At 37.2% G+C, this 11,046-nt stretch overlaps 1 protein-coding gene across 1 annotated transcript; it reads right to left on the bottom strand.

The window, feature by feature from the left end:
* Nucleotides 1-5,115: 5,115 nt before the first annotated feature.
* Nucleotides 5,116-10,966, bottom strand: LOC125221231 (apyrase-like). The gene is made up of 9 exons (XM_048123363.2): nucleotides 10,696-10,966; nucleotides 9,884-10,012; nucleotides 9,760-9,816; nucleotides 8,728-8,820; nucleotides 8,453-8,646; nucleotides 7,669-7,757; nucleotides 7,381-7,595; nucleotides 6,137-6,326; nucleotides 5,116-5,493 (listed from the first exon to the last, which is right to left on the bottom strand). The coding sequence occupies exons 1-9, from the start codon at nucleotides 10,879-10,881 to the stop codon at nucleotides 5,387-5,389; spliced, it is 1,260 nt and encodes a 419-aa protein (XP_047979320.2). The 5' UTR covers nucleotides 10,882-10,966; the 3' UTR covers nucleotides 5,116-5,386.
* Between the last annotated feature and the right edge of the window lie 80 nt (nucleotides 10,967-11,046).

Genomic DNA, 11,046 nt, shown 5'->3' with positions numbered 1-11,046 from the left:
GTTTTCGATGTTTTCACTTGATCGACTAGTTTGGTTTGAGGTTGTATCAAGTTGGTCTCTTGTCCAGAGCCTTTGTCCCAGCGGCAAGGAGCTTAGACATCAATGTATGAGGTGTCGAGTTCGAGCCCTCTTGACCTCAGTTGTAATTTCCTCCTTTCTTAGGAATTTATTTAAAAAAAAAAAGAGAAAAGGTTGGTCTCTTTTTACTATGGTCACATTAGTTAGGTTTCGGGTTTTATTAGGCTGGTCTTTTTTAACTTAATATTTTCGATTGTCATATTAGATTCTATAGTAAATTTATACGATCCATTTAATTGAAATGTATTTGATACATGAAGGGTTTACTATTCATATTGTGAGGTTCATCCCAGAATTAATTGATGATATAATAAGGAGTGGGGGTGTAATCAAATGATAAACTAGAATTAATTGATGATATAATAAGGAGTGGGGGTGTAATCAAATGATAAACTAGCTTAACGTGATAACTAATCTGAATTTGTATTGACATATTAATATTACCGTATATTGAGTTGATTAGTTATCAAAGTTATCATACTAAGTTAGTTATTATTCTAACACGAGCCATAAGGATTGAGTCACTAAATATTTACGTTTATATTCTATTTCACATATTTGTTCTAATACAACCCACGTGTAAATATCTCAACACCTATATAAAAATAGCACATCTTAGATTGATACCAGTTTTTAATGTATAATTGGTCTAGTATGAGAGGGATAGAAAAAAGTGATTGAAGTATTGACAAGAGTGGTCTAATTTTATGGGACGGATGATCGAGAGACATCTCTAGCTCTGTATTTAATTATCTCTCATTTCTTACATATTTCATGCTGTCCAACAACCATTACTCGGCTCCAACTCAGTCATTGTTTAAACGTGCCTGTGTGTATTATAGATATTACTGTTTATGTAATGTGAGTGTGCTGTAGCCACGTAGGTTATTTTACACCATTGCAAATTCAAAATTATTTAAATTTACTAACCGAAAATACATTATTATAGCATTGTACAATACAGCCCAGCCCAATATCCACACACTGTTTCTTTCAACCTCACTACCCCTTCGTGGAAGGGCCCTCCACCCTTTTAATTTTGTCACATTTTGACTGGGTACAAATTTTAAGAAATATAATGGAAAATAAGTTGCAAAAGTAAAGGACATGTCATATTTTTTAAAAGTTAGTTTTATAATAAAATGTGAGTGAGAAAGTGGAATGTGTGGTCCACTACTAAAAATGGTCAAAATTGAAATGTGACAAATTTTGTGAGACAGATTGAAAATGGAAATATGTAACAAATTTTCAGGAACGGAGGGAGAGTAGAGGTCCATCAATGTCAAAGATAGGTTTGGCTTTTGGTGTGTGATTCATTGGTATTTTTAGGTGCTATAGTACATAAGGGGGTGACTGCGCGGCCTATCTCAGCGGGGTGGAGCCGTGGAGGCGTCCTTCGCCGGATAAGTTGGAGCTTAACACGGATGATTGGTTAAAGCAGGCATCTGGTTGCTGGTTGTGCTTTTGAGAGAGGATATTGATACGAGATGCTATTTGTTGTGTTTCACGGATTACAACTTGCGAGAACACTGGGCGTTGGAGAGTGATAATTTTATTGCGGTCTTAATGATTATGGAGCAATTTGATGTAATCTATTAACTGTCGTTTCATAGTGCAAATGGTTTGTGGATTAACTCAGTTTTTTAATTCAATTGTGGTTCGTCACCTGCACAAGGAATAAAGTTTGTTTGTTGAGTTCTTTTCACACTATGTATATATTTATTATAGAGCCAAGGCTAAAACTGATCCTGAACATATGATCATTTTATGATTCTGGTCCTAAATTTTATCTTTTTTATTTTTTGGTCCTGCACATATGGAAATTTGATCATTTTGGTCATCTGTCAATATTTCCGTTAAAAACTAACGGTCAACGAGTTTAATCCCGATTTTGACCAAATTAGACTTTTAATTCTAATTTTTTACTCCCTAATCAATTCTCTAATTTGAAGAAACCCAATTAGCAAAATGCACTTTTGGAGAAAACCCAATTAGTCCGCCCTCTTCTCGCCGTCGCCGGCGAGCGCAAGCCACCCTCCTTCTCCATCTCACTCTCTTCTTTCTCTCTCGCAGTCTCCGTCACCCACGCAGCTGCCGTCCGCCGTTGCTGCCACTGATTCTCCGTCGCCGCCGAGTTTGGTACGAGCAGCTGCGGTCAGCCACGATCATCCGGCGTTGCCGCTGCTGTGCGGTCGCGATGTAGACTGAAGCCGCCGCCGCCGTCGCGGTCAGCCCCTACTCGCCCTCGCCGCCACTGCCGGACACGCACAGGCAGCGGCGTCGCCTTCTTGTGTGGTGAAGAATCTGCCTTTGATAATCTGAACTTCTGCCCACTCTCTTGAGGGAATGTGTAACGTGAAAGTAATAGATAATTGCTAGGGTTTGCTGAAACTGATTTGGTTCCTAATTTTCAGGTAGTGCAGATCATGGCCTCAGTGATTTTGTGGAACGGAAAATCTTGTGTTGGCCGTTTAATTCTCATGGAATAATTGGATTTCTCCAAAAGTGCTATATTTGCTATGATATGTGTGAGGTGATGTTGATAAAAATGTTTTGGTCAGAATCTGAGCAGGAAAACGACGGCTTGGCGGCGGGGGCGCTGGGACTTTCTAGTGTGAGAATCTAAGCCGAAAACAGAGGCAGGGATAGAGAAGGAGAGGGTGAGGAAGAATGTGAGGAGAGAGACGAGGAAGGAGAAGGGGAAGATGGAGAAGGAGGGAGGGGAGGTGCGGAGGAATGGGAAGAGGGAGTAGAGCGAGCGGAGGGAGGTGGCGGCGGAGGGTCAAGAAATGGGGCTAATTTAGTAGTAAAATAATTAGAGAATTAATTAGGGAGTAAAAATCAGAATTAAAAGTCTAATTTAGTCAAAATCGGGATTAAACCCGTTGACCGTTAGTTTTTAACGGAAATGTTGACGGGAGGACCAAAATGATCCAATTTCCATATGTTCAGGACCACAAAATTCAAAAGATAATGTTAAGGGCCGAAAACATAAAATGGTCATATATTTAGGACCAATTTTGGCATTTACTCATTTATCATATAGGCAAGGATCCTCCAATGGATTAGAGACTTACAAGAAGGAATACAAGAGCTAAGTAACTGAAACGAAATTACAAAGAAGATTCGAAACAAATAAACTGGAAAAGCCGAGTCGAGGAGTCCTCTTTCCGCAAGACGAGATACGCCCCGGTAGTGCTCTTCGGATTGGCGTTTCGTCCCCAAAGATAAAACGGCTACGTCTCTGGTGAAACAGCACCGCTATCAGCAGAGCTCTGGCGAACTGGATGGAGGAGAGGGCAGAGCTTCGACAGAAGAACAATGCAGAGGGAGGAGAGAGTGTATGATGCTGAGTGTGGATTCTAGTTTCTGATGTAGAGAATGCTAGAATGGCTAGCCTATTTATAGGCTCAGTCCACTGCAGGGGGTCAACGCCCATAATGGCCGTCATTAATGGTAGACCGTAACGGTCGTCGGTTACGCGCTGTAACGTTCGGGCGTTACGCGCTCAGAGCTAGAGAGGTTGAGTCTAGAAGCTTCTAGATTCATTCACGACGTGGACTATCACGTGTCAGCCACGTTGGCTTACCGCGTCATACTGACGAGGTGGCATCCCGCTTGGCTCGCTGACGTGGAAACGGTGATGGTCTAAAAAGAACTAGACCCACTAAGACTTGGGCCAAGCCCGCAACTAGGCCCAAAGACCACCCAAAGACCAAGATCCAAGTCCACGGGCACGGGCTCGCGGCTCGCGGCGGGGCGGGCGGCGCGCGCGTGCGCGCGCGTGTGGGCTCTTACAGCCCATCTTAGTCCACTATAATTATTCCATGTAATAATCCTTCTTATTAAATACTAGTTTAATAAGGTTGAAACTTTCAATGTGAGATAATTAACTCTCTTAATTATTCCCTAATCTCCTCTTATAGCTCATTAAGTTTGCAATTTTTGCACAACTTTAAACAATTATTTCTCACTCACCGGGAATCGGATTTGAGAAAATAAATATACCACGGTCATCTACTCCGAACGTAGATCGACGCTATATTATTTAATTTTACAAAATTAAATGTCTCGTTGAAATTATAATTGGTCAAAGTCCATTGACCGGACATAGATTCCAACATTTTAGACTTTGTCTCTTTCCATTCCAAAATTAAGAATATATACAATCAGATAAAGATATCTATTTGCAGTCTTCGGGGATTACCCTCGAATTTTTATTGCTGATTTCTTATCACATTGTGCTTATACTACAATTTATCAACATGATCCATATTTATTTAATTTTAGTCGTACTCTATCTCACTAATCAAGTGGGATTTTTCATTAAATCTATGCATAATTATTTTAAATTGACGCATATTGCTACTTACTCCCACTCAACTCTAAATAGTTTTTTTTTTCTTATTTAAATTCCTATTGTTTTGTTACGGCGGCTTTGGAGATACGAATCCAAATATTAATTGGTGAAATATCATAATAAGAGGAAATGTAAGATTGCGACGATAAATATACTCTTTAGGTTGCTTTTTGACTCAAAATTTTATGAAAACATGTATGAAACCCATTTATTGAAGACAGAATAACAATCTGGACTCAATATATTGGAAATTAAAATGCTCCCTCCCCCATGAATAATTATCTCATATTCCTTTTTTTTTATTCTTTCCGTAACCATTGTCTCATATTCCTTTATTCCTTCTGCTCCGCCTTAGTAGTCATATATTCCTTTTAAAGATGCTCCATCGTAATATAGTCATTTTTATTTTTAGCAAAAAATAACATATTTTATTTTTTAAGTTTTATTCTCTATCCATTCATACTTTATTTTGTCATTCATTTTATTATCTCATGATTAATATATTAAAGTATTAAACATTTCTTTTTAATCTTTGTACGGAAAAAATGTATCTATTAATAATGAATGAAGAAAATACCATTTTTGTAGATACATTTTATATTTCACTGACTCACGTTATTACATTTCAATAACTTTATTCAGCTAATTTCCTTTACATTTTTTAAACTCAAGCCAAGTTAATGTAATGCTACAATTAAATAAGTTGAGTGACTGGGCCTTAGTCTAACAACAAAGGCCCAGCCCACATAATTACATGACATAAAAAATTTGGGTAATTAATGAGCAACCACAAATCTATAAGACTAGATAGTAATACTCCATTGCATTTGTGACATACTGTCACATAGTACAATTAATGATAATGTGAAGATAAAGTCTAGGAGGAAGATTGGATGGCTAACACATTATTGAAAGAAACAGCAAAGCTTAATTATAATTAAAAAAAGGTCATGAAAGGAGTTCAACTGCGCAGCCAAGGGGCCATGCTGCTTCAATCCTCGAACCCTTGTACTCCAAATTCTTCACAAGAGTTATTTTCTTTGTTGGTTTAATGCCTGCAGTCAACACACACACACACACACATATTTATATTTTTAATTATAATTAATCCAGATCTAATTGTGATGAGCATATTATGAAAGTGATCAATACAAAAAGTGATCTCAATACAAAACGCACACCAAATCTCGACCATGAGATTTACTAATCTAATGGTCAATAATTAGCCAAAAACACTGAAGCTCATTATTAGTCAGTTTTATGTCATTTTATAAAATTCAGATTTGAGGTCATTTTTAGATTATTTTAAGTCATCCTTACTAAAATGACCTCATTATATTTGGTTTTGCGTTTTATATTAAGATTGAGTGTATATAGAAAAATGTTTCCTATATAATCTTATGTGAGCATCGTTTTCGTTTAGTGATCGTTGATATTAGTTTTTGTTTTATTCATTTCCTTTATAGCTCTAACACCTTGAAATGATTGCTAACGCCATTAATTTTACAAATAACATAATAAATCAAAGCTGGATTTGTTCATAGTTATAGTGAAAATGGGCAAAATCGTGCTTTGATTTTATGATATTTGTAAAACTAATGACAAACTTATTTTCTAAGGTGTGAAGATTAAATCAAAGAGATTAAACAAAAAAATTAATGCCGGCGTGGGTGATGCTCATATAAGACATGTACGTACCAAAACCTTCAGCGAGCAAAATATACTCGTATACAAGATCCATGCACAGGTACGGCACATCATCATCTTTAAGTTGAGGAAATATAGTCTTGATATTGTCCACGCTGGCACTGCATGCTTTCTTTGCTGCTTTCAGGTATACATTTGGCCGAATCTGTGTTATATTGGTATTTGCTTCCACGATTCCAGCCTACATGCATGAGGGGTAGTTTATATTAGAGGGCAAAAGTTGTCCATGGATTTCATCTTAAAACTAATCTGTAATAGAGAAGTACTCCCTCCGTCTCCAAATAGTAGTCTCATTTTTTCATTTTAGTCCGTCCGTGAATAAGAGTCCTGGTTCATTTTTACTATAAATGGTAATAGGGTCTCACATTCCACTAACTCATTCTACTCACATTTCATTTAAAACTAATACTCTCTCCGTCCATGAAAAATAGGACACATTAATTGTGAATGCCGCGTGTTTTAATGTGGAATTGGTAAAGTAAGAGAGAACGGAAAAAAGTAGAAGTTGTTAAAAACTTTCCTTTTTTAAATGTGCTCTATTTTTCATGGACAACCAAAAATGACAAATGTGCTATATTTTTCGTGGACGGAGGGAGTATATACAAGTGTGACGGAGGAAGTAACACCTAGGCTTATATAGTAGTTTCACTTTTATAGGGTTTCACTTTTATATAATAGGTCTCACATTCCACTAACTCATTCTACTCCCAGTAACTTTTTTCCACCTACTTTTCTTAACATTTCTTAAATCCTGTACTACTAAGAAATGAAGTTCCTAATGGTGGACGGAGGAAGTAACACCTAGGCTTATATAGTAGTTTCACTTCTCTCTACACCTTCCCTCAAATTCTTCGGGATGAATCCTAAAAGGATTGGTCTTTTTTTCAGTTTGGCTCAGTTCTACAGGATTGTGATCTGTTGCTAACTTTTCTTATGTTGCTAACTTATCAATGCAATGTATTAAAAATGTCAATACGATGATACTAAAATGTCAATATAAACTTAAGTTGATATTTTAATACATTATGTTGACACTAATATTTAAATGTCAACACAAATATGTGTTGGCATTTTAATGTAATCGCGTTGACATTTTTAATACACTAAGTTAGATGAGTTAGCAAATTAGGAATTTAAGAAACGTTAGCATTTTAACGCCTTCCCTGATCTACAAAGATTGGACTTAATTTGAAGTCCATGTACCCTGATGGGTTGGGCCAGTCAAAGATATATACCTCAATAGCTGTGTCAAAATAGTATGATGCAGCGTACAAGTTGTCAAAGCCGTCTCCGCCTCCACCGTTCCAAACGCCTCCAAAGGAGCAGGGCTTGTTGGCGCAGGGCGCGTCCACCCTCAGCACATTTCGTGCCTGCGCTACGCAACCCAACAAGTTTGTGCCTGACCTAGGAGGTGTTGCTTTGTAATCAACCCCGTTGTAGGAGTATGTCCCTGCTCAATTAAGTTATATATCAATATCATATAATCACAACATATAAGGATGAATTAATTGATTTTTTTGCACCTTGATAGCCATTAGTGATGCATGGATTTCCAGCTCCGGAAAGATTCAGATTTTGTGCACGAGCAGCCATCAACCCGTAGTTAAGATAACTGCACGACATGTAGTTAATAGTCACCGTTTAATATGGGCATGTATGTTACGGACTCTAATGTCGTCCCCTATCGGTTTTTTAACAGATGTCAGTTTATGGAACAAATGGGTTCTCTCTCGTAATATACTAGTCTTCTAGGATAATTTCATGTTTAGTCTGTAACAATTGGTGCTTTCGTTGAGAAGACCAATGATGACTCGGAGTGGTGACCTACAAAGTTATGGCAGCGAAAGGAGTCTGTCATGACCAATGAGAACGTTGGGGAGCCAACTCTATGTATGAAGCAAGTTGTGACCAACAGAGACTTTGATCCTAAAGGAAATCGATTGCTAAGGACTCTAGTGTCGTCACATGCACCAATAAAGACGTTGACGCTTAAAAAGGATTGATTATTAAAGACTCCGGTAAGAGGTCGATCACTAAGAACTCTAATGTTGTCCCACCTACCAACGAGGACGTTAACCGATAAGAGGGGTCAATTTCTAAGGACGCTAATGATGTCCCACATACCAATGAGGATTTTGACCCTTAAGAGAGGGCGGATTGTTTTGTACTTCAGTGTTGTTCCAATAGTTCGTTGGTTGATAGACTGAATGAACTCTCTCTCGTTAGATTTGTATTTTGGAAGTAATTCTTCTATTTCATTTATAACAACAATAGAGAATATATATATATAGTAAATGAAAAAAATACCTGTGAGAATAAAGGTTGTAATTAGTGCCAAGACCAAATCTATTGGAGACATCATTTGAAGCTGCTGGGGCGTTGGCAGCAGCTTTGTCGGAGACAGCATATGCCATCTGTACTGAACCACCTCCAAGGTCTACCACTGCTGCTGTTTTCGAGTATTTTTTGCCTAACTTACCACTTAAATAGTTAAGGGCAACCTGCAATTTATTTCAGTACATCACATATTTCTAAATTTACTTAACTAGAAATTGAATAATTACTTAGGTATATTTGCATACCCACATATAAGCGCCTTCATCTGATCCATCGAGAACAGACACCCATTCTGGCTTGTAGCCGAGGCTCGATTCGCTCTTGAAAAGCTCGTTTACCTTCAATTAGCTCCAACACACCACTTAATCGTTAGCTTCGGTGCTAAACAATACGTTTTGGTCCATATTTATTGGTTTGGTTAAAATTAACGTTCAACTGCATTTTAAAGTTTACATCTGCATAAAAAATCTATCTCGGCCTTCACAATAAGTGTGTTAATGCAGTTGAACGCTAATTTTATATCGACGCGATAACTATGGACCAAAACATGCCTTATATAGGACCAAAAGCTAACACCTAATGTGTAGGATCAAAATGTTTTTTGGGAAAAATGTACGAGACCGATTTCGTGATTGTAAATTGAATACAAAATATTGTAAATACACAATTATGAACATTCGCGGCTGTGAATTGTAGATAAAATAACATCAGTTTGCATTAAAAGCATCATAATTGTGAATAAACTTAGGCATGTATTAAAAGGGGTGATAATTAAACTATAATTTACGAAGTTCAGAGAAACTCGATCTTATAAGGTTTGAAAACTAAATATTTAATCTCGAAGTTTAAATTATTCTCAGCTCTTTTATCTGTGTGCTGAACTATGTCTCTCAGTGATGCTCAAACGAAGCTGTTTTAGTAAAATAAGTACTCCCTCCGTCCCCCATTAAGAGTCACACTTTTCTATTTCGGTCCGTCCCCAATTAAGAGTCACACTCAATTCACTCACAGTTATTATAAAACCAATATAAAAAAATGGGTCCCACATTCCACTAACTTTTTCAACCAATTTTTCTTTACATTTCTTAAAACCCGTGCCCGGTCAAAGAGTGACTCCTAATAGGGGACGGAGGGAGTATTTTTTTTATTTTATTTTTCTTCTCATTTTAACAAAATAACTTTATTTTGAGCATCACTAGACAAAATGAGTAGTTGAAAATAATTTAAACTTCGAGATTAAATATTTAGTTTTCAAACCAGAGTATGTAACAATATACCGCATTCAATATGTCTTGAGAAGCAGTTCCCGGTAGTAGGCGAAGACCGGCTGTCGCCTGCATAATGCATGAATGATAATTAGGTATGTGCGACAGAAACTAATCAACGTAAAAATGGGTATACCCCGAGCCGAAGGGGCGTTGTAGCGCGCAGTTGCTGGGGAATGACTTCTTCCGCTTGCTCTAATAGGGGCTTCAATGAGTCTGCAGCAGCTTTGGGGTCTTTCTCATAAGAACTCAAACCTGGTTTAATCTACCCACCACATTTATCTAATTAATCTCATTATTAATGCAATAATAAGAATGAAATTTGGCTAAAATTTCAACTCAAATTGTCTCTCATACCTTATCTATTTCTTTCTCTTTATGCCTCATATTAGTACTTTTACTTTTTTTGTTTTTTTTTTTAATCCCAAATTTTATCAATTCCGCATTAACACTTGTGTTGTTTACAAAAATAATACTCCCTACATATGGAGGGCGTAAAAAAAAGGTAAATTGATGGAAAAATCATGAAATTTGGTATAAACTCTGTCCGTCCCACAAATTTTAAAAATCAGCCGCAAAAAACCTGAAATTTGGTTAAATTCCATGTCCCACGCATTTTTTAAATCAGCCAAAAAATCCATGGAATTGGTGAAAATTTTTGTAGAAATTGTTATAAGGTATGGAAGTCGAGAAATCATACACATACATACATCCTCGCCCGCCAGTGAGGTAGATAGACAATGTCTATTCATAAACAAAACAATGTCATTGGCTGAAAAATATCAACAATATATTACGCGAGCGTAAGAACAAATCTAAATTTCATGTTTTTTTTGGCAGTTTTTTCAAGTCGGTGGACATATCAGAATTTAACCAAATTTCGTATTATTTTACTTTTAACAATTTATCCTGAAAGATAAAAGGAAAGGGAATAACAAAGAAACATACCGCCACAAAAAGCTCGTAGTCATGGCCGATTTGGAGGAGAGACATGTCGCGGTCGAATCGGAAGACGTGGACTCTGGAGCCGGTGCTTCCGGCGTCGAAAACAACAGCATATTTCTCCGGCTGCTCTCCCTCGTTAGGAAAGAGCGATAAGAGTAGCAGCAGCTTTGACACACTTCTCATCCACATTTTTCTCACTTTCTCTCACTCTCCCTCAACTCCTGCATTTTGTGCTGCCCAACTACTTATTACACCTTTTTTGCAGGACATGAAAAACGTTTGTTTTCTGTCATCATCTTCCTTTATGAAGGTATCCCCACCTCTGATTTTTTGAAATAAAGGTAATGATAATGT

Source organism: Salvia hispanica, chromosome 2, assembly GCF_029641045.1.
Source record: "Salvia hispanica isolate PSC_SH4W2 chromosome 2, Shi_PSC_v1, whole genome shotgun sequence".
In the NCBI taxonomy this organism is placed as follows: domain Eukaryota; kingdom Viridiplantae; phylum Streptophyta; class Magnoliopsida; order Lamiales; family Lamiaceae; genus Salvia; species Salvia hispanica.
Note: the sequence above shows the minus strand (reverse complement) of the source record. Positions and strands in the feature narration are given on the sequence as shown.

Excerpts from the sequence above, each read along its gene's own strand:
- LOC125221231 (XM_048123363.2), bottom strand. The coding sequence starts at position 10,881 with ATGTGGATGAGAAGTGTGTCAAAGCTGCTGCTACTCTTATCGCTCTTT. Across the intron at positions 7,596-7,668 it reads CATCACTAATGGCTATCAAG|GGACATACTCCTACAACGGG; the intron begins GTGCAAAAAAAT and ends TTAATTGAGCAG. Across the intron at positions 5,494-6,136 it reads TTTGCTCGCTGAAGGTTTTG|GCATTAAACCAACAAAGAAA; the intron begins GTACGTACATGT and ends TGTTGACTGCAG.